Source organism: Bos indicus, chromosome 2 (assembly GCF_029378745.1).
Source record: "Bos indicus isolate NIAB-ARS_2022 breed Sahiwal x Tharparkar chromosome 2, NIAB-ARS_B.indTharparkar_mat_pri_1.0, whole genome shotgun sequence".
NCBI lineage: Eukaryota > Metazoa > Chordata > Mammalia > Artiodactyla > Bovidae > Bos > Bos indicus.
In genome coordinates this window covers 69,737,243-69,761,411 of record NC_091761.1, presented here as the reverse complement: position 1 = coordinate 69,761,411, position 24,169 = coordinate 69,737,243, and the positions used below count along the sequence as shown (strand labels likewise).

The following is a 24,169-nucleotide window of genomic DNA, read 5'->3' as shown; positions in this document are numbered from 1 at the left end:
CAGGGTTCCTTTTGCACTGTGGGTTTGGTTCTTCTCAACTCAGTATCTCTTGACTTTATGAGGTCCTCAGAAAAGAAACATTTTTGATGCAGTGAAATAAAAACATCTGGTCCACAATCCAGATGAAAACCACAGTCAAGAAATGTAAAACTCAAGTACACAGGCCTTTTATAGAAGAACGCAGCCTAAATGAGAACTTTTGCTGAGTCTGGGAGCAGGAATATGATTCTCTTGAAAAGAGAATGGATCCATCATCCATTAGGGAAATCTATAAATCTACAACTGATTTGTAGTCCCCCTTTCCCTTGTTTGATCACACAGAAAAATGTATTTCAATATTTATAAGGATTTACATCCTCCCAACTCAAAAAGAGTTATGCATAACCCACTCCAGATGAACACTTACCTGGCCACTGAAGAGGGTACTGTGGATTTTCTGAGATATTTGACAGTAATCATTAGCTTCAACCCCTTTCTGGGTCATCACTGTCCATAGTGTTCAGAATGAGTATCTAAAGACTGCCTCAGCTCTCTTCTGGGACCAATGGAAAGCAAAGGATCAATCTATAAAGAGCTTTGAATGCACTAAGCAGGGGGGTTTTGAAATACATTTTGGTTGTTCTATGACTAAGGCCAGAGGCACCAGGCCTCCATAGTAACTGGGTGGTAACCAGGTCCTACACCTTTCAATGTCTTGGATCTCAGACGTGTTATGAGGGCACTGGTTACTACCAGATATAGGGGTGACTTTTATACAATTGGGCTCTTTGGTTAGCATTTATTTGCCAGTCTCAGTCCTCAGGCTCCTAATTATTACTATAACCAGCACATACAGTTTTCCCAACCCCCTCCACCCCCCACCATAAACACACACTGTGTTCAGAAATGCCTGGAATCAATTGTTGGCCCCTTGTTCCTCTCATTGATCATATATCCACTTATGTCCCACATTTCAGGAATTAGAGTGGCTTAACCAAGATCTTTGATTTTTGACACACAGCTGATGGGAGAAGGCTCTGCCTCCACATCCCACTTGCCCAAAGTTTTGGCAACCCCAAAGGGATACCCAAACTTGTAGAAAGAGGTAGAGCCAAGAGACTTTGTCCTGAGTGGACCTCAGTAGGAAGGGGGAAGATCTAATTTAGCAGCCAATGTGATAAAAGCTAGAGTCAGAGGCTTAATGGATAGCTCCAGGTAGAAGAGGACTAAGGATCCTAGGTACACAGGAAAGTCCGAGACACTAGAAAGCCAGCAACCTCCTAAGAACACATGAACTTGGTGCTCCCTACCTCTCACCTTCCAACAAGTGGGTGGCATATCAGCAGGGCATAAACACAAGATTTGCTCTGCACCCCTCATCAAGGACATACCTGAGAGCTGTGCCCTGCCATAGAGACACTGCCTAGGGACACCCCCTGATGCCTAGAAGGATTTTGTCAACCAAGAATGAGAAGGAGAGAGCTATGGAGAGACTACTAGACTAGGATCCAGGAAACAAATCACCTAGTTAATCACTCTGGTACAGTGCCTTAATTTTCTCATATATAAAACAGAAGCAACACTTGTCCAGATAGGACTGTGAGATGGAAGAACTCAGCCCTGGGGTTTGACAGCCTTGCTATTGCAAGTTAGCTCTGCTATTTCCTAGCTGAGTATCTTGGACATTTAATTCTGAGTTGTAGTTTCCTCATCTGTGAAAATGAGGGTCATGACTGAATACAATGAATCACATGTATGAAGTCTCTGGCTTAGAGAAGTTTTAGAGACATCACAGGAAAAACCTTAAGGTGACTTTCTCAGAGTATGAACCATAAACTGCCACACTGGTGTTTCAGAGGCTACTTCAAGATGGCAAACTTTCAAGAATAGGACTTTTTTCCTTCCCATGATCCTTTCAAAATAACAGATTTTTAAAAAATCATAAAATAAATAATTGTTGTTGTTCAGTTGCTCAGCCGTGTCCGATCCTTTGCGACCCCATGAACTGCAGCACACCAGGCTTTCCTGTACTTCACCATCTCCCAGAGCTTGCTCAAACTCATGTCCATTGAGTTGATGATGCCATCCAACCATCTCAACCTCTGTGGCTATAAATAGTAAAATAAATAACAGTGAAGAGAATAAAAGGGATGTTGTCTTTGAAAAAGAAATTTTAACAGATTTTAGGAAAACAAAACTATGGCAAATGTCAATACACTAACAGGTAGACCCAAGTGGAGGTGTCCACAGCCCAAAATACACAGGATGGGTGATGATGGAGGAAGGCGTACATCTTCCAGGCAGGACCCTGGGCTTAACTCACCCACTCCCCAGAAAGCAAGTTTTCCGTCTAAAGAAATTTAATTGCTTTATTTGGGGAAGAACACGACAGGTGACAAATGTGTTGACACCCCAGAGTCAGGCCTTCTTGTTTAGGGTTACACTGGAAGGAAGCTTGTTTGCATGACCTGCTTCCATACATAGAAACTGATAGCACTCCTGTTCCACATTTAAAAAAATGAGTTTACAGTTCAACACGGACAAACATTTGAGGGGAAAAAAAGATAGACAAATACCTCATAAAGCATCATTTCTATTTGTGTATGCTCAGTCACTTTAGTAGTGTCCAACTCTTTGCGACCCTATGGACTGTAGCCTACCAGGCTCCTCTGTCTATGGGATTCTCCAGGAAAGAACACTAGAGTGGATTGCCATTTCCTCCTCCAGGAGATTTTCCCTGCCCAGGGATCAGAGTCAAGTCTCTTAGGTCTCCTGCATTGGCAAGCGGGATCTTTACTACTAGCACCACCTGGGAAGCCCCCATTCCTATTTATTCATCTTCAAATATTATCAGACAACTATTGATGAACAGATATTTGAGAAAAAAAATTAAAAATACACCATAAGAGACAAAGAGAATTCAAACAGCCAGAGACTTGAAAACACTTTATATACATAAGGTGAAATCATAAAACCAGGATTTTTTTTTTTAATTAAAATAAGAGAATAGTAAATATTCTTGGGAAATTAAATTGTCAAAAAAATTTTTTTAATTAATAGAAAGACTGGAAGATATAATTGAGAAAACTTCCTATAACAGTGAACAAAACAACAAAAGAAGGATAATAAAAGATTGAAAAAGAGGAATGAAGCATAAATTCAGGAGGTATAATAGCCAATTAAGAAAAGTTACAAAAGGGTAAGGGGAAAATTAGGGAAGGAAGGTTATGAAAGAAACAATAAAGAAAATTCCAATGACTGAAGAGAAACACAAATATTAATCAGAATTAATTAAAAGAATGAAAACCTTGATGTATCATGCTGAAATATAATATCACCCAAGATAACATTCTTGAGATTGTAGGGTCAAGGAACTGTAAACAGGTAATTCTAAGGGGATTTGAATCAAAATGGATCAGACTACTCATCAGCGACCAAGGACACTAGACCAAATCAAGGCTTCAAAATATGAAGGTAAAAACTTTGGACCTGGAGTTCTATATCTAGATTCAGTTCAGTTCAGTCATCCAATTTTATCCAACTCTGCAACCCCATGGACTGCAGCAACCAGGCTTCCCTGTCTATCACCAACTCCCGGAGCTTGCTGACGCATGTCCTCGAGTCAGCGATGCCATCCAACCATCTCGTCCTCTGTCGTCCCTTTCTCCTGCCTTCAATCTTTCCCAGCATCAGGGTCTTTTCCAATGAGCCAGTTCTTCGCATCAGGTGGCCAAAGGATTGGAGTTTCAGCTTCAGCATCAGTGCTTCCAGTGAATATTCAGGACTGATTTCCTTTAGGATTGACTGGTTGGATCTCCTTGCAGTCCCATTTGATGAGGATATCAAAGTTCAAATAATGAACATCTGTCATTTTACATATTTAGCCCTGGAATCTGAATTATCAATTCCTAAAGTGCTCTAATCATTTTGGACTAAAGACAAGGACCTGATTAGTGGTCCAGATTCCTGCCACACTTTGTCCTTGTGATTATACCAAGTGAGTGGCTCCTGGCTTAGATCACTAACACTTGTATTCTATGGAGAACCAGACTCTGAGGGAAAAAAATAACTAACATTCTGAGTACAAGGTACTTTTCTTGTCTTATAGAGTTTGGGATTATACACTTATCATGAAGCCTCAAAAACAGGTTTACAGTCTTTACAAAGGGCGAAACAGATTTTCCTTTCCTTTCTTTTAGAGAGCTGAGTGTTGGGTAGTTGCATTGTCAGCCACTCTTGACTGCCTATAATGAAACTACCTCAGACCTTGAGGAGCTTTCTGTGGAGGCAATCAGGAAGGTGAAATTTGGGAGATGTGTCCAGCTCTTCAGCAGAGGTGCTGTTGTGCCCACCCTGGGGAAGGCTTGAGAAACTTTGGGAAGAGTGATTGACGCCCAGGAACTTCAACAGTAGGATTGGGCAGGAGGCAGGAGTCCTGGCCAGCTCCCCCGCCACACACACAGTGCACCTCTGCCTGCCATCCATACCATATGCCACCCTCTGAGCACATCACAGGCTGAAGGAGCCAAGCTTCAGCCACGCTTAACCTTCACCTGCCAGCACCATACTATGCATGAAAAATATCAAAGTGAATCATGAATGATTCTTGCATTTAAAGAGCTCACAGAGAAATGGGGACATGCGGCACGTAAGGGTCATCGAAGCTCCCTGAGAGGCGCAACTTGCAGTACAAGTGAGACTTGGCTAGACAAAATCTGGAAAAGAGACTTCCAGACAAAGAGAAGATGCTGACCGAGTCTCAGCTATTAAAACCCCAATTCCAAAGGCTTGAGCTCTGTAGTCTGAGTAGCTAGTTTCCATACCATCACTGGCTTCCCTGATAGTTCAGCTTATAAAGAATCCACCTGGAATGCAGGAGACCCCAGTTCAATCCTGGGTTGGGAAGATCTGCTGGAGATGGGATAGGCTACCCACTCCAGTGTTCTTGGGCTTCCCTGGTGGCTCAGCTGGTAAAGAATCTGCCTGCAACGTTGGGACACCTGGGTTCGATCCCATATCTTCTGAGGGCACCAAGGACCTACACTGGAAGGCTCCCCCTGACTGCAATGGGAAGGACAAATTGGGAGAGGGGAGCCTGGCTGACAGTGAAGGTCAGGGGCTATCACAGAAGTCTACTATTACTGGAATCTGAGAGTATGCCAATTTACTGTAAAGTTTGAAAACTATTAAGATACAGAGATTGATGAAAGAGAATGAGGAAAAGAAATCAAGCATGACTACTGGATCCTGGCTCAGGTGATTGAAGGGTCAGGGTGGCATGCACCAGGGCATGAGGAGGAAGACCTGGAAGGCACTACTTAAGGAAGGGCACAGGAAGCAGAACCTGGAGAAAACAGCTGAAGAGTGAGCAAGAGAGGATGAAGGAAAACAAGCCAAAAACCCAAGGAAAGGTGAAGGGTGAAGGATCTAGGTTAGACACCAAGAATTTACTTCCAATTGAGTCCTGAGTACTTGAACCCAAGCTTGGATGTCTAAAACATAGAGCTTTTCCTTGCAATTCAAAAAGTCCTTCCTTTCAGTCCTATTTTTTCCAAGTTCTTCATGTTCCAAGATTTCACATTTCACTACCCCACTCATTTAGTACGTTTAATTAATTTCTCAATATTTTTGTGTACGCATTACTGCTTTCTGCACACATAGACATACTAGGATGAAGGAGGAGGTTCTGCTGATTGGTATTTGTAATGTGCTGAGACTGATGAATGAACTCATACACACACCGTCACCATCACCAATAATAATAACAACCTCTGTTACTAAGTGAGAGTCTCACCTCCTGTTTATTGAGCATCTATTATGGACGAGGTCTTCAATTATGAATTTTATAAACATGGCCAATAAACAGAGTAGAAATAACATTTCTCTTTTATAGAGGGAACAAGTAAGACTTCGAGAAGTTAAGTGAGTGGCTGAAGATCACAGAGTAAATAATAAAAAGTAGTGGGACATATGTGTACTATCCACCAAGGGTAGAACCCTTTAAAAATGTTTGTGTGCCTAAATGACTGACTTCCTTGATTTCCTTGTTATGATTTGTGAGGAGAGGAGGAGTTTGGGAGGGGGGAAGGAGCAGAGCAAAGGAAACAGACTTACGTGGAATTGGGTCAGGGAACTGCTGTTCCTGAGCCCAGGATTGTAAATTGCTGGCTATGTGTTCAAACACTCCATCCTGCACAATCTCTTTCAGAAACTAATAAGTACATGAATGTTTTTCATTTGCCATAGAAATTTATCCAAATAAACAGAACACCCTGATGCAAAAATTCCTGGCCAGCTTTGAAGAGCAGAACTTACAAATCATTTATTTGTTCATTTAATATTTGTTCAAATATTTACCAAGCACCTACTGGATGCCAAGCATTGGGCTGGTTACTAGGGATTCAATGGCAGACATATCCACCACACCAGCATGGGAGAAAGAACAGAGAGTGCCCTGCTTGAATTGTCTTTGTGGAGGGGACTTAAAGGATGAGAGTGGTTGAGGAGAGGTGGAGGGCTTTGTGGGCAGGGGGGGACGCTTGAGCCAAGGACTGTTGCTCTAAAGCTGTTTTCACCGCTCCTCCCCACCTCCATGTCACGTGGGCAGGCTTACATGGCCTGACCTCTCTGGCTGTATCACAGGGCCTTCCTGTGGGATTCTTCTGCACCTTACGCCAATCTGTAGGAGCACCTATAAACAGACAGTAGGTATGAGCAGAGCTCTCTGGTCTGCCAGAAGCAAGGATTATTTCGGCTTTCTGTCCCTGGTACAGCACAGAGCAGGTCTTCAGTAGACACAGTGGGATATTCACAGCATACCGAGCAGGTTTTTAATACACATCAGGACCCTTTGGGTAGTCCTGGGCCACACTGCCCATTTAGCCACGTTATAGTTCCTTTCTGAGCAAGCAGTTTGGAGATAATACAAAGGTTGGAGGCCCAGGCTCTGCCAGAATAACTTCAGCACACCACTTAAGTTTGTTTTCCTCCTTCATCAAAAGACATGTCAAGTGAGACCATGGTGGACTTGGGATGCGATAGAACTTACCAAAGCCCATGAGTAGGTTTGTTTGTGCTACAGAAAGTCCAAGGTCAACCTTACATCCCATACTCAAGATGGAGCAGAGAGAGATTATCCAGAAAGGAGGTAACATCACATTTGGTCTTTCCTTTATTTCCTTCTGACCTACAATTCTGTGACAAAGTGTTGCTCTTGTCTGTGAGTCACCTGAAGCTTACTTTTTCGACAAGAACAGAGTTCAAGCGCCTGGCATAGAACACAATGGTAGCTAAAAGAATACTGTTTATGGAGAACTGTAATTTTTGAACAGGTAAAAGTGTCACATGGCTCAAAGATGAAAGTAATAGAAAAAATGGACATTGAGAACCCTGACCTCACCAGGCTGATATCGTCCATGTTTGATAACCTGCTCTCTGCCCCCATGAGTCACCAGTTTCTTACCTGCCCTTCCAGTGATTCTTTATGCGAATGCAAGCATATGCGGAATTTTGTTAACTGCATCTTCAGTATCTGTGGAGACAATCATATGATTTTTTCTTCTTAGATCTATTTTGATGAACTATCTTTGCATTCTTAGAATAAGCTGCACTTGGTTATGGAGTATTATTCTTTTAGTATGTTATTGCATTCTGATTGCTAATATTTTATCTAGGATTTATGCATCAATACTCATATGTGAGATTCATTTATCATTTCATTTCTGTATAGCATTTGTATTCAATTTATCTTTTCCAGGTGAAAATTATTTGAAACTTGTCCTTTTTTGTATATGCCTGTGCCTGCACACTGAGTCAAATCCAAATCTTTGCAACCCCAGGGATGGTAGCCCACCCACCAGGCTCCTCTGTCCATGGAATTCTCCAGGCAAGAATACTGGAGCAGGTGCCATTTCCTTCTCCAGGTTATCTTCCTGATCCAGTAATTGAAACCTCATCACTTGTGTTTCCTGCATTGGCAGGCAGGTTCTTTACCAATTGAGCCACTGGCGAAGCCCCTTTATTGTATATGCTCTGGAACAATCTGGGCTTCCCAGGTGGAGCTAGTGGTCAAGAAGCCGTCTGCAGTGCAGGAGACTTATTGAGAGATTTGAGTTCAATCCTGGGTTGGGAAGATTCTTTGGAGGAGGGCATGGCAACCCACTCCACTGTTCTTGCCTGGATAATCCCATGGACAGAGGAGCCTGGCAGGCTACAGTCCATAGGGTTGCACAGAGTCGGACATGACTGAAGTGACTTAGCATACATGCATACACTGGACCAATTTAAATAGTGTTGGAATCATCCAACCTTTAAAGTTTTGGTTAAATTTGCCCATAAAATTTCTAGCCCTACTAGTACTTAAATTTTTGAATTTTATAATTTTCTCTAATTTTTTTCTATGAAAATTGGTCTATTTAGAACTGGTTTGAGTAAATTATATCCTTCTAGAAAAATCCATTTCTTTCAGATTTTCAAGTTTAGATAAAGTTGTGTAAAAAGCTTTTTAAATTTTCCTTCCTTTCTTCATTATTTTCTTCTTGTCATGTATTATATTTTGCATCTGTTCACTCTTCCTTGATTTATGAGAAGATTTTTTGTTTCATTGCAATAATTCAGGTATTCACTTATTTACATTGTCTACCCAACCCTGTTATCTAACTCATTCAGTTCAATTCAGTTCAGTTGCTCAGTTGTGTCCAACTCTTTGTGACCCCATGAATTGTAGCATGCCAGGCCTCCCTGTCCATCACCAACTCCTGGAGTTCACTCAAACTCACGTCCATCGAGTCGGTGATGCCATCCAGCCATCTCATCCTCTGTAGTCCCCTTCTCCTTCTGCCCCCAATCCCTCCCAGCATCAGGGTCTTTTCCAATGACTCAACTCTTCAGATGAGTTGGCCAAAGTATTGGAGTTTCAGCCTCAGCATCAGTCCTTCCAATGAACACCCAGGATTGGTCTCCTTTAGGATGGACTGGTTGGATCTCCTTGCAGTCTAAGGGACTCTCAAGAATCTTCTCCAACACCACAGTTCAAAAGCATCAATTCTTCAGCGCTCAGCTTTCTTCACAGTCCAACTCTCACATCCATACATGACTACTGGAAAAACCATAACCTTGACTAGACAGACCTTTGTTGTCAAAGTAATGTCTCTGCTTTTGAATATGTTATCTAGGTTGGTCATAACTTTCCTTTCAAGGAGTAAGCGTCTTTTCATTTCATGGCTGCAATCACCATCTGCAGCAATTTTGGAGCCCAAAAACATAAAGTCTGATACTGTTTCCCCATCTATTTCCCATGAAGTGATGGGACCAGATGCCATGATATTAGTTTTCTGAATGTTGAGATTTAAGCCAACTTTTTCCACTCTCCTTTTTCACTTTCATCAAGAGGCTCTTTAGTTCCTCTTCATTTTCTGCCATAAGGGTGGTGTCATCTGCATATCTGAGGTTATTGATATTTCTCCCAGCAATCTTGATTCCAGCTTGTGCTTCTTCCAGTCCAGCGTTTATAAGTTAAATAAACAGGGTGACAATATACAGCCTTGGCGTACTCCTTTCCCTATTTGGAACCAATCTATTGTCCCATGTCCAGTTCTAACTGTTGCTTCCTGACCTGCATATAGGTTTCTCAAGAGGCAGGTCAGGTGGCCTGGTATTCCCATCTCTTTCAGAATTTTCCACAGTTTATTGTGATCCACACAGTCAAAGGCTTTTCCAAAGTCAATAAAGCAGAAATAGATGTTTTTCTGGAACTCTCTTGCTTTTTCGATCATCCAGCGGATGTTGGCAATTTGATCTCTGGTTCCTCTGCCTTTTCTAAAACCAGCTTGAACATCCAGAAGTTCACGGTTCATGTATTATTATTATCAGCACCTAAAGTCCCTCCAAGTCATGAAGGGCCCTTGTCCTACCCACTGTAGAAATATAGAAGGGTAACTGGATTTTCCAATTGGTTCAGTAAACAAAGTCTGTTCTGGGGACTCCCTAGTGGTCCAGTCAGTTCAGTCACTCAGTCGTGTCCAACTTTTTGCAACCCCATGAACTGCAGCACTCCAGGCCTCCCTGTCCATCAGCAACTCCCAGAGTTTACCCAAACTCATGTCCATTGAGTCCGTGATGCATCCAACCATCTCATCCTCTGTCGTCCCCTTCTCCTCCCACCCTCAATCTTTCCCAGCATCAGGGTCTTTTCAACCCTAGTGGTCCAGCAGTTATGAATTCACTTGTCAATGCAGGGGACATGTGTTAGATCCCCAGTCTGGGAAGGTTCCACATCCCAAGGAACAGCTGAGCTCATGTATCACAACTACTGAAGCCTGCACACTCTAGGGCCCACGTGCCCCAACCAGTGAGCCCATGAGCCTAGAGCCTGTGCTCCACCATAAGAGAAGCCACTGCAATGAGGAGTCTGCACACCACAATAAAGAGTAGCCACTGCTTGCTGCAACTAGAGAAAGACTGCCTATGGCAACGAAGACCTAGTGCAGCCAAAAATAATTTAAATAAATAAATACATTTTAAAAAAAGAGACCTATGTTTTTGGCTCTGAATGAAACTTTTCACATCTACCTTTTTGATTATGTGGCTTCGCTCGCTCGCTTGCTAAGTCGCTTCAGTCGTGTCCGACTCTGTGCAACCCCATAGACAGCAGCCTACCAGGCTCCACCATCCCTGGGATTCTCCAGGCAGGAACACTGGAGTGGATTGCCATTTCCTTCTCCAATGCATGAAAGTGAAAAGTGAAAGTGAAGTCGCTCAGTCGTGTCTGACTCTTCGCGACCCCACGGACCGCAGCCTACCAGGCTCCTCCGTCCATGGGATTTTCCAGGCAAGAGCACTGGAGTGGGGTGCCATCGCCTTCTCCAATTATGTGGCTTAGGTCCTTTGTATTCGTATTCACTTTTGGTCCAACAGATCTGAGAGGATGTCTTACTATTTCCTGAGACGTGAAATGGCTGAGAAGAAGCCAGTTCCTGGGGGTGGGGTGGGGAGCACAGGCTCAGGCAGGGACAGGGGAGTGGGCTGTGAAGAAATCATGGCTTTGTTGGAGACATCTGTCAGATCATCTCCAACCAATACACTCTTGCTGTAAAGAAAAGGGCTGATCTAAATTGATCAAGGTCTCTATTGTTTAATTTCTATTAGTATTCTTGAAAGGAGAAAGAATCAACCTCTCATTTAATCAGGTAATTTTATATGGGTTTCTTTTTTTCATATGTTGATTTTGCTTACCAAACCAAGTCAAAAAATCTGGTTCTCCTTCTATATTTCCATGGTGCTCAAGACAAGGCCTTTTTGTGACTTGCTGAGCACTCACTAATGGCCAAACTCTCTTCAAGGTACTTTGTATGTCTTAGGTCACTTAATCCTTGTATGAACTCATAATATTTTCATTTTGCAAATTAAAAACAAGACGAGTGGAGGTAAAATAACTTGTTCAAGTTCAAACTGCTAGTGAGTGGCGGAGCCAGGACCCCAACCTTAGCTACTATGCTCCGGGGTCCCTTTTAGAGACCAGCTATTTCAGAGAGTTAATTTTACAGGTGAAGTAATAGACCTAATGTTGTTGCGTCAGCTAGCGAGCTCCCAACAGACTTAAACTAGACCTCTAACATTTGGACCTTCATCCAGAACTTTCTCACTATAACAGCACTCTATGGATAGAAGCAGTGTTTTGTAATAGAAAAGAAAGTGAAAGTCACTCGGTTGTATCCAACTCTTTGCGACCCCATGGACTGTAGTCCATGAACTTCTCCAGGCCAGAATACTGAAATGGGTAGCCTTTTCCAACATCACCATATAAACTCCCTCCAAGTCACAAAAAGGCCTTGTCTTGAGCACCATGGAAATATAGGAGAACCAGATTTTTTGACTTGGTAATTTGCTGGATGATATGGGCTAATCATTTTTAGCAACTGCTGCCTACCTCACCTCACATGTCTATAGGGTAACACCATAGTAGATGGAAAGATGTTTTAACTTATGGGCTACCTAAATACCTTCTGGTTCCTGAACAAACAGTTCAGCTATGGAATAAAATCACTTTTAATATGATTGTGTGTATATGTTAGTCATTCAGTCATGTCTGACTCTTTGCGACCCTGTTGACTAAAGCCTGCCAGTCTCTTCTGTCCATGGGATTCTCCAGGTAAGAATACTGGAGTGGGTTGCCATCCCCTTCTCTAGGACCTCTCCAAGAGACCCATCCCAGCTACCATCCTAACCCAGGGATTGAACCCAGGTCTTCTGTATTGCAGGCAGATTCTTTACCATCTGAGCCACCAGGGAAGCCCTTTAATATGATCAGGATATATAAAACTACAAAAAGTAATAATTCTTTAAGAGAGAAATTCTTCTAGGTACCAATGTACTTTCACTAGGCGTCTCCTCTACTCTTCGGTTCCCACATATATGACTTCATTCTTTGTTCATGGATTGTGGGTGTCAGGCTTAAAAACAGGCACTTTCTCAAGACAAGTAGGAACTTAAGATAGCTAAATGGGAAAGAATACCAATCAATTCTCAGGGGAGAGCATGATCATTAAAAACAGCACATAAAGGGGTGAGTCTTGTATTTCTTGTAACCAAGTCCAGCCCTGAGAGCCTTTCTCTATTGCCAAAAATGATCTAACATCTCCCAACATAGCTTGGCTTCAGATGGTAAACTTTTTTCTCCATTTCATACTTATTCCAAAAATTATGAAAAGAGAAAGGAGTTTATGACATTTGGAAGAAACTGATCTGCTATAGCAATTTTACTAAGAAAGAACACAATGGTTTTGGCAAAATAAGAGAATTTCATTCTGAAATTGTAACAACGTCATCTCCTACTGGAATTATTTGGCTTACCAAAAATCAAAGTTGTTAAGCTGGCGAGGGCAGGGCCATACGGCAAATGACTAGAGGTGATACTCTGTACAACTCTACACACAGAGGCTTTCAGAAGCTCATGTTAGGGAACCTGCTACTGTGGCTGGAGCTGGTGGTGTTCCAGTTGGATTCATTCACAATAAAGCAGCACGATAGGATCAACTACAAACCCTGGAAAACTGTCCTCTCACTGTACAGAATCTTTATGAAGAATGAGAACAGAAAACTAAGGACTTTCTCAAATCACAGCATCATGAAAAGATTTGTTCAAAGCTTGTCCCACAAACTCTTTCTTCTGGGTTTCGCAGCAGAAACTGAACAGAACATGTTTCCATCATCTTAAAGAGCAAACTGGCTTCACAAGCCTTCTAACCTAGCATTTGAGTGTGTTCAGTCACTCAGTTGTGTCCGACTCTTTGTTACCCTGTGGACTGTAGCCTGCCAGGCTCCTCTGTCCATGGGATTTTCCAGGCAAGAATAGTGAGTTGCCATTTCCTGAAGTGAGAGCAGCTGGGATGGGTCTCTTAGAGAGGTTCTAGACTCTCCTTTCCCAATTTTCCTACTTTTCATTTCAAACAAGAGACTGAACTGATTTAATTGTGGGATAGCTCAGATTTGAGGGAATTGCTTCAATGATGTCTCTAGCTTCACTGACCTAAACACTTTTATTTGCAAAAGATCTTATTTAAAAGAAAGTACCGCCAGCTAGTGCTTAACCACATAGATTATCAGGAGCCTCTTCCATGACACTGACTGAGATAGCTGAGCTGGGAACTTTCACATGTGGTTAAAATTTAAGTCATTAATGAAAAGGTATCTGGCAAAAGTGGGAAAAGAGTTGAAAAAAGGTGAGTTTTTCATGAAACTGAATGTAGGTATTTTCAGAGAACCAGATAACCCTCAGGAACAGATCTTATGGCCGTTTCCAATATCATTTGGTTCAAGCCACTCATAATTGCTCAAATAATCTTTGGATGATCTGTTTGGTGGGCAGGCTTCTCTTCCCATTGAGGGACACACGTTATCTGAACGGCATGTATAACTTACATGTAATCCAGGATATTAATCAGTATGGAGAGGGAAATGGCAACCCACTCCGCTATTCTTGCCTGAAAAATCCTGCGGACAGAAGAGTTCAGAGGATTACAGTCCATGGGGTAACTGAGAGTCAGACATGACTGAATGACTGAGCACATTAATCAGTAGAGGGAACACCAGCACATTATTTTAGTCATGGTTGGTCAGTTACAAAGAAGAGAAAACTAATCAATTTAAATCCTTTTTTAAGGAGTTTATTGGAAGAAGAGTACAGGTTTCATGGGAAGTAGAAAGACATGAGATGGTTTTCTTTTTTTTTTTTCTTTATCACCTACTGTTTCTCTCTTCAATTAGCAACTTTATCTTGCTTTTGCAACTTCCAGTTCATAATGACTTTTGGGCTCTGATGGCACTTGTCTATTCAGTTATCCTTATTTTTGTAATCATATTGAAACAGGCTGGGACAGGATCCTTTGCCACATTCATGCAATGCTTGCACCTGTCTCCTCAAGCCCCCACCAAAAAAAGCTGTAAGGGACTAAAAGTAACAGTGTGCACGCATGCACAGTTGGGGCAAATTCTGGACAACAAGATACAAAAAGATCAAAAACGTCCAATTGCCACCTCTGTAGAGCTGGGAACAAAAAACTGAGGTCAGGAGTAAAAGCAGGGTAATGGGCATGCCCCTTGCATACAACACCACCAAAGGGATGGGCAGACGGTAAGCCACCCCTCCTGCCTGAACTCTGGCCATACCTCTACCCTCACCCCATATAAGGAACCAACTCACACCCCTCCCCCAACCCACTTAAGCAGCAAGCAAGGGAAGCTATTACTTGTTCTCACTCTCCACTGCTGCAGCAGAGGCCCCAATAAAGACTTGCCTGAATTTCTTTTCTGCCCTCTTATCAATTTCTATTTCTTGGCAAAGTCCAAAAATCCCTGTGAGTATCGATACCACATTTTGTCTGTGCAGAACCAGCCTTGAGATTGGTGTGGCAAGGGATACCTGACCTGACCAGAGCCAAAAATTTTCTGAGACTTTAGTAGAATCTCCTGAGAGACAGGACATGCGTGGGAAGGACTTGAGGCTGGAGCTGCCAACACCATCTACCCTTGTAAAACCCTAGCCTCGTGTCAATACAGTAGACACAGAGAAAATAGAAAGAAGCTGTGCTCTGATAGTTTTTGCTACCTGATTCCTGGCTGCATGTGAAGCCAGTCTTGCTTGTTAGTTTCATGAGCCAATAACTTTCTTTTTTGCTTAAGTCATTTTGAACCAGGTATTCTGTCAGGCAGGCTTCCCTAGTGGCTCAGTGATAAAAGAATCTACCTGCCAATGCAGGAGATGCGGTTCAATCCCTGAGATGGGAAGATCCTCTGGAAAAGGAAATGGCAACTCATTCCAGTATTCTTGCCTGGAAAATCCCATGGACAGAGGAATCTGGCAGGCTACAGTTCTTGGGGTCACAAAAGAGTTGGGCATGACTTAAACACTAAACAACAACAACATTCTGTCATGCCTATCCCTGAAAGTCCCAAATGCTGTAAACCATCAGCCCTGGATTCCACTGAGTCAACCCCATTCCTGACCTGATCTCATTGCTCTAGACTCCTGATTGGCAGGCGAGAATTCTACCACTGAACCACCCATGCACCTGCTCTAGACTCCTGATTGGCCTTATTAGGTAGGGCTTGCTCAGGAAGGCATGGAGTTCACTGTGGTATGTGAGACAATTCTTTGCAGAGGTAAAGGTGGGCAGAGTGAGAGGAAGTCATTAACCTCTTCATTTATATTCACTAATTAGAAGTTTGATCTCATAATTAGCCTAAATCTGTCCTGTCTTCATTAAAGTCATTAATGTCAAAATATAAGTGATAATCTACAGAAATCACTTCCAACTTCTTAAATAATGCTTGTGATTTTTTTCACATGAAAGTCTAATGGAAATTTAGAAAATGTTCATTTCCTTGTTATTCTTCTGTGGACATGCCAACAATATTTTAAATTTTTCATTATACCAACTTTAATTTTAAAATTAAAGACACTGGATGACATAGGAGGTCAAATTTAAGTGATAAATGAAAATGTATTTGATAAGAAATGCTTTTCATCCTATTTCTTCATTAAGGGAATAACCCAAGTCTTAGATTTAAAAATGTCTCTAATAATAAGTCATGATGCAAATAATCTTCTCCCATTGCTTTTCTTTCAAGATACACAATTTATTTCATCACAAAATAATAAATCTCATGCTCAGAATCTATTTCTTAGCCAAGAGTGGCACCACTGAAGTTGTTCATTGCTCCAACTAAAATTTAAAATTGTTTAGGGAGGGTAAGGGCATGACTTTCCCATATGTTTTAGTACCACATTTAACATTTCATAGAAATAAATCAATTTAGGGGAAGGAAATCCAAAAAAAAGAAGGGATGTATGTATACATATAGCTGATTCACTTTGCTGTAGAGTAGAAACTAACACAGTATTATAAAGCAACTATACTTCAGTAAAAATTAATTTTAAAAAAAAGAAATAGGTTCTATTAACATATTTCTGTTTTGACAGTACAGACAGTAAAGATCTGCATCTTTCAGCCTGGGAAGGACAAGGGCTTGGAATTACCCTCAGTTTAGCATCTACTTGCATGATGTTGGCTAGTTATGTGTAATCTGGATAAGCCTTTGTTTCTTCATATTATATTATAGATAATAGTATTTATATCATAGCTTTAATGGGGTAATTAAATGAGGTGGTATATGTAAATCATATAATAGATACTCAGTGTTATTATGTACCAGCTATTACTTAAGGTAACAAATAATTTCCCATTATAACAGATACATTCATAATTCATGAATGTCCCTTTTCTACCAGTTGTCAACATTGACATAAATCTTGCAGAGTTATATAATTAAATCTACATTTTTCATGAATTGAAATGTTAATGCCCCGTTAAAGCTACTGAAATGTCTCATTCTGCTACTAATTGGCTCTGTGACCGGGGACAAGCACTTAACCACTGTGAGTTTTGTAAAATGACGATTGGGCTGCCCGTGATGAATTTTAGGGTCTCTTCTAGCTCCGTCATTCTTTTCCTTGAATCTTATAATGCAGTTAAGTTGCTATGTAATATTATACGAGTCATCATGGGATAATCACATCTTGATTTTAAATGAATTCATATTGATCTCAGAAGAAGAAAAATGGCTGCCATCTAAAACTAGCCTCCCAAATAAACTTAGGATAAAAGCAGAGAGAGAGAGTGAGTGAAAGATGACAGTACAATAATTCATATGCTCAGATTTTATAATTTTGGAAATCTCTAAAAATAGTTTTTCAAAACTTGAAGATCAATTTTGTGACACAGGTGTAGTGGAAGAAAATGTGTGGCTGGACATGGTGGACACTTACCCATTAGATTTACAATCTATGGCTCCCCATGCAAAACTCCAAACCCAAGATGCCCTAATGACTGCTGTGCTTCTATTTTTCTGAAACTGCAAAACAGATTTGTCTATTAACCACTCCTTTGGTATTTATTTTGAAACCAACTGTGCGGTTCTTGGCCCCTTCACATACAAACGATGCCAGCTCTTGCACAATTCCACAGAATTCTTCCACAGTTCTCACTTGCGCTGCCCAATTTTTTTCTTACTTTCCCCTTTTCCCTCATAAATGGTGAGCATATCAGGAATGATGAACCCATTAGGAGATCTCTACACATTGGTCTATAAGACACTGAAGGAAAAATTCAAAAGATGCCTCCACACAAAAGTGGGGGAAAGTCACATAAATTTCAAACACAAGAAAGTTCTGTGTGTGGAGAGCCCTGATCCTCTGACAGATGGCACACAGCGCTTGCTGGGCAGTGCTCAAGGTTTGCTCCATTGCAAATACAGAAACAATAAAACCGTTTAGCGATTTTAAAGAGCTCTGTAATGAAGTATGACATTCTAACAAATAAAGGTTTACTAAGGTAGAACAGCCAGGATTTAAGGGATCTTAAAACAGGATACTATTTAATTGATGTAAATGTCATTCTCAGGATGGCAAAACTTCAAGAACTTCAACTTGTACATGTGTGTAGGTGTTCATGGCTATGAGTACAAGCACACGTGCACAATAAGATCTGAAGTTTTAAATGATGTATGCCCATTTGAAATTTTCTTGAGGTTAGAAAAGCAAAGGTTGCAAACCTTACATTCAGTTGCCTTGGGCAAGCAAGAAAAAATATCTGTCAAGACCCAGGTCTCACTGTTAAGGCTGGAGTTGAGAAATGCCCTCCAAATGCCTTCAAGTCAACATTAGCTATGACAGAAGCAAGACTATTATTTAACAGTAGCAGCAAATGTCAAAAACAAACTGTACCTGGCATTTTGACAAGACACGATTGAAAGAGAACCACTTCTTCAGCACTTGTGTAACCGTGGGGGAGAACTCGACAATTAATATCCTGAGGTCTGGTAATAGGATTCCCAGGCTGTTTGGTGATTTCCTTGATACACATGAAAGGCACAGGCAAGTGGCGGACACAGGCAAAAATAATCTGAAAAGATGAGGCCTGGAGAAATGGACTGATAGGTTAGAGATCAGGTGTCATGCGGCTAATTAAAACGTACTCCTTCTTCCGGAAAGTGCGCTCTCATGGTTGTGACACTATAAAGTATGAGGACAGAGCTGTCATCCCCAGGCAAGAATAAGATGCTGACAAAACCCATCTCCTGCTTCCCACATCCTTCCTTCCCTCTGGTGTCCTCATGCCGTCCTGTGGCACCTCACCTGAGGTTCCCTCCCTGGATGACACCACAGCCCAACCTGGCCAAGCCTCCTGCCAAACAATTTCTCAGAATGACAATGACCAGCAAGCGTTCTCTCCTGCTTCCCTAGGGACCCGCTCACTGTTGACTAACCTGGTGAGGGAAGCTGTGGACGGTAGTTATCGGTGTCATGGATTCCTGCATCCTGCTTCCTTCCATTTCAATGGAAACATGAAGGGAGTTTTCCTGATATAGAGGGGATGTCCACATGCTGGTGCAGAACCTGTACTCTGAAGTGAACAAACAGGAGGGAAAAGAGAACTAATATTTCACTGGGCACCTGTTTACATATTACTGTGTTTAATGTTAACAGACCTCTAAGGAAGGTGGTAGTGTATCTTCATTTCAGAGATGGAAAAACTGAAATTTCAAGAGCTTGGGGGACTTGTCCAGGGTTGTTGCTGTTTAGTCACTAAGTCACATCCAACTCTTTTGTGACCCCATAGACTATAGCCCACCAGGCTCCTCTGTCCATGGGATTCTCCAGGTAAGAACACTGGAGTGGGTTGCCATTTCCTTCAGGGTTTCTCCCCCACCCAGGGCTCAAACCTGCATCTCCTGCACTGGCAGGTGGATTCTTTACTGCTGAGCCACCTGCGAAGCCCCTTGCCTGGGGTTCCAGTTGGTAAATAACTCCTCAGGTGTTCAAGCTTGAGTTTGACTAATTTCCAAGGCTCTTTCCTGATTCTGCTCAACCTCAAGATCACACCTTCATTAGCCACGGGATGTTCCTTTTCAGTAAAAGTCTGATGCTAATGGGAATTCTGTGAGTTGTGCTAGACGGGGCAGCCCCAACTTGCAGGACTCCCACAAGTAGCCCCACAGGCAGGTGGGGGTCCCCCCTAAGCAGAGCACACCCTGCCTATAAGCTTTTTGGGAGCCATTTAAATATCAAAGTGAGGGACTTCTTTGGTGGTCCAGGGGCTAAGAATCTGTCTGCCAATGCAGGGGACACAGGTTCGACCCCAGTCCATGAAGATACTACATGCCTGGGAACAAATAAGCCCAGTGGCCACAACTACTGAGCCTATATGCTAGAGCTCAGGAGCCACAACTACTGAAGCCCGCCCATCCTAGTCTGTGCTCCACAACAGGAGAAGCCACAGCAGTGAAAGCCCACGCACACTAGAGAGTAGCCCCTGTCTGCCACAACTAGAGAAGCCTGCACAGCAACAAAGATCAATGCGGCCAAAAATAGGTAAAAACAAATAAATATATTTTTAAAACCCCAGAGTGAAGTGAAGCCCTGTTTTAGGTCCTACCTCTCACCACTTCCTCTACCTGCAATCTTCACTACGTCCAGACCCACCTTTGGAGTCTTCAGAGTACATCCACCTGTTTGTCCATGCGGTTTTCCTGTTCATCTCATGCCCAAGAGAACTGTCCTCCCCTCCTCAAGCTTATCTGACTCATCAGTACCTGTGCCCTTGCCTTCCAGATGCCTTTCCTGGCTACCTTATAAACATCCTGTTCTTACTCTAACAGAACTTACCATCTATACAAACCGTGTGCATGGATGGATCCCACCAGGCCAGTATTTATATTGCAAGCACATCAAAAACTAGACCAGCAAGCACAATAACTCACACAGACTTCTCTCAGACTGAACTTAAAGGTCAGAAGTCAAAACCTGTTAACACATCCTTTCTATGCTGTCAGATTTCCATATGGGACTGTGCCCATAAAGGCTAGAGTAGAAAGTCTGCTATCTAGAGAGGCTTCAGGTCCAAGTTCAGGCATTCCCCCATGGCTGAAGTCATCAGACTCTCTAAGAACACTTTTGTTGACTAGAGAACCCGGATCCCAGAGGGAAGTAAACATGTTAAACGCACATCTGCGAACTCAAGGTGTATTCATGTCAGAGGTGCCTTGGTGCCAAGACACTTAGCAATGGTCTTGGGATTCTGCTGGAAATGCACAGGCAAAACAGCTTGCAGGGACTTGTAGGGACAGTACCATGTGGTGGTGAGAATCCTTGGCTGTTGGAGCAAAGTTAGACTCAACTTTGAAATCCTGCTCTGCCATTCAGAAAATCATGGAAGCTGATGAGTGTCTGCCAGGGGTGGCAGCAACATTTGTAGGAAGCACTAAGGAAACGAATAATTTCCCACACCCTCTCACTTTCAAATGATAGGAAAAGACAAAAGTAGAATTCCTCCTTCTTCCCCTCTGTTCCGGGACATGGATACAAAGTTTATATTTTATGTATTTTTTAAAGACTGTAATTTTCAGTCAGTTCAGTCACTCAGTCCTGTCCGACTCTTTGCAACCCCATGGACTTCAGCACACCAGGCTTCCCTGTACATCATCAACTCCCAGAGCTTACTCAGACTCATGTCCATCAAGTCAGTGATGCCATCCAAACATCTCATCCTCTGACATTCCCTTCTCCTCCCGCAAAATTTTAACACTCCAAAATTTTTCATTGTCTTGTATTTGTGTTCACTATGAATCGTTTATGGAGAAAAATATTCTAGTGGGAAGAAATTGCTACAAAACACTTTAAAACAGCTGTTGTAGGCATTGCCAGTGATCACCAGTATTTGGTCCTCCTGTCTGTCAAGGGAAGGATCACACATTCCAGCCTCTCTGTGGTTAGCCAGGGCCACAGGAACAGAACTCATCCTAACAAACACTTAAGGATCACTAATTTATTTTTGGGGGGGGGGGGGGGGGGTGGGGAGGGGGGCAGAAAGTTGAATTTGACTCAACTTTATTATGAATTTTACATATATTCTGGAAAGACTCACTTTAACATATCCTGACCTGCTTTTCCCTTCTGGACAGATGTGAGGCATAGAAAATTCCACAAAGATTTGTCTTTACAAATATCTTTAACCTTCATGCTCAATTTATCAGTCTGCAGCCTTCCCAAGCCCAGTGTGTGGAGACTGAGCACAGCAGCTGCTTCCAGTTGATCCTAAGATGATGGGGCAGCAGTCTGTCTTCCTGTAATGTCCTGCTGCAAAATCTCAAGGTTTTGTCAAAGCAGAAGGAACTGTTTAAAAACAGAACTGCCACTGTCATAACTTGGTTGAGCAGACATTTCCGGAAGATCTAGGAGTGACATGTGATGACTACACAGGGAATAGAAATGAGTTTCATTCAATGGCAGAAATTTCCAGGGAATACATTTTAGAAACTTTTCTTCTAAAACAAACAGATTCAACACTTAGATTCTGCTCAGTTGCTCATCACAATGAATTGGTCCATGATCACATTCTGTATAAGTTACTCAAAACATGTTTCAAAGAGAGACAAAATCCTGCAAATGGAACAAACTCATGGAAACACAGTAGTACTAAATGAATTTATTAATTTCAGAACAGTAATAAAAGGACTATTTTAAATGGAAATGTTTTCTATGCACTCATTACTTTTAAAGTCCACCTTTGGGGGAAGCCACAGAACAACTGGCAGTTAAAAATCCTACCATGGCAAAGCAGAATAGAACACTCTTGTGCTGGCATAGAATTTTGATTTAAAATCAAAACTGTCCCTTGTTCATGAACATCCTCATAAACAGCACAACCAGGGCAACAGTGAAAGGGAAAAATTGCCCATATATGGCAATCAGTTTCAACACGAGGCTCATCAATAGCCCAGTCTTTCACTGGCACATCATTATCTATCTGATCTGCCAAAGCTGATCCTTAACAACATTGTCTTCAGAACAGTTGACATACCCTGGAAAAGTCTGTCTTGTAAATCACAAAGAAAGATGACAGGTTTCACAGATTTCATCAGTGATAAAAAGAAGGGAGGCATAAAGAAAGTGATATCAGGATACTTACCCTTCCTGCCATGATGATCTTAGTGAACTCAATAAATGTATTTCAAGGGGGAGAAAACAAAACTTCCATACTCCAGTTTTTATTGAGACCAAGTAAGAAACCACTGACTTAATCCATTTATCTCAGTTCCCAACTAAACTGAGTTTTTGAAATGTAAAGACAAATGATCAGGCAGATGGTAAGATTTTTATGGTATAAAAAAATGGTGATGAAGATTGAATCAGGGCGGCAGACTGGTCAAGTTGTAGCTTCTCCCACCTACCCCAAACCCACAGAAACAACAAAAGATTTTCAAAAGGAAAAGGAATCCACTATACTGCCAGGTAAGGAGAAGTATTCTCCATGGACTAGCCACTACAAGGAATCCATGAAAGCAAGAAAACAACTGAGTGCAGACAGACAGAGAAAAATCACAGTTCACTCAAGGAAAGGATGTGCTAAAAATGAAACCAGAGATGGCTAATGCATGGAGCCCAAAATACCAAGGGCAACAGACCTTGTGGGCTAGGAGTCTTCCTACAGAAGTGGCCATGTGGCCAACCCCTTCACACTTCTACTGGCCATCTTGGACCAGACAGACACAGTATTTGTTCCCAGATGCAAGCTGTGTGAGCACTAAGTTCAGAGAGGCCTGGGAGGGGGCCTAAGGTAGACCGGGGAGCGCTCACACCCACAGACAGACTGAGCACAGGCTCATCCTGCCCTTCCCTGCTCTTTGGAAGAGTTTAGAACTTTAGATTAATTAATATCCTCAGCAAATGCAAGAATGACCACATACATACACCGCCCAAAAACAGAGATCTTGGAAATTTCAATTGTTATCACTGAAATTAAAAATTCAATGGACAGGTTGAACACTGAATGGGCACAGCTGAAGAGCAATTCACTGAGCTGGAAGTTCCAGTTAAGTAATTCTTCCAGAATGTAACCACAACAGAGAAAAGCTAAGGGGTATATAGAAAACAGGAACATATCAAAGATCTCCCAAACAGAAGAATTTCAGAAGACCAGAGAAGGTGAACAAAGGAATAGTAACAACAAAGAGAGAAAAAAAATTATACAGAATTAAAGAGATGATCTCTGATTGAACAGGATCAGTAGGATTTACTCCTAAACAGCATGAGCTTTTGGGTCACCTAGAATGTTGAAACAACTAAAAATAAGCACATAAAGAGAGGAAGGGACTCTAATTAGAATTCCAATACAATCAAGTATTTGGATAAGCTGTTTCACTCAAATGGGCATTAGGACTACAGACAAGACCTTCCTTTCCACCCAGCCTCTGGGATCAATCGTTTCAGTAGCATCCATACTGCTACCAACAGCTGGTCACCCAGGCCCTGGACCTCCACCCACTTCTGTGAACTATGGAAATACAGTTGTTCAGATCACATCTTGGACCTCGAGATCTTGAAATGAGCCACTAAATTCCTCTGACTGCAAAACCCCAAGCCAATCACCCTTCCCATCAAACAGGGTCTTTGGCCTCCTCAGACTTGCTGTCCTTTCACCATCACTGTTGTCCCATGCTGCCAAGTTAGCACTGCTGATCCAACTTCCTTCCTCAGTTCATCTGGATCCCACAACAAATCTCTTAATGTTGCATTAGGAACCTCCATTAATCTTCCACAAAACTTTGTGCCATGTCTACCAACAAACTCTCCACT

At 42.1% G+C, this 24,169-nt stretch overlaps 1 protein-coding gene across 1 annotated transcript in view; it reads right to left on the bottom strand.

The window, feature by feature from the left end:
* Positions 1-5,751: 5,751 nt before the first annotated feature.
* The window catches only part of INSIG2 (insulin induced gene 2), a 43,116-nt gene continuing 24,698 nt past the window's right edge, over positions 5,752-24,169 (bottom strand). Inside the window, exons 6-7 of the mRNA XM_019973811.2 lie at positions 7,442-7,510; positions 5,752-6,670 (exon numbers count right to left, since the gene is read on the bottom strand). Of these exons, the coding sequence (XP_019829370.2) occupies positions 6,575-6,670; positions 7,442-7,510 (165 nt within the window). The 3' untranslated portion in view covers positions 5,752-6,574. The remainder of the gene's footprint in view (positions 6,671-7,441; positions 7,511-24,169) is intronic.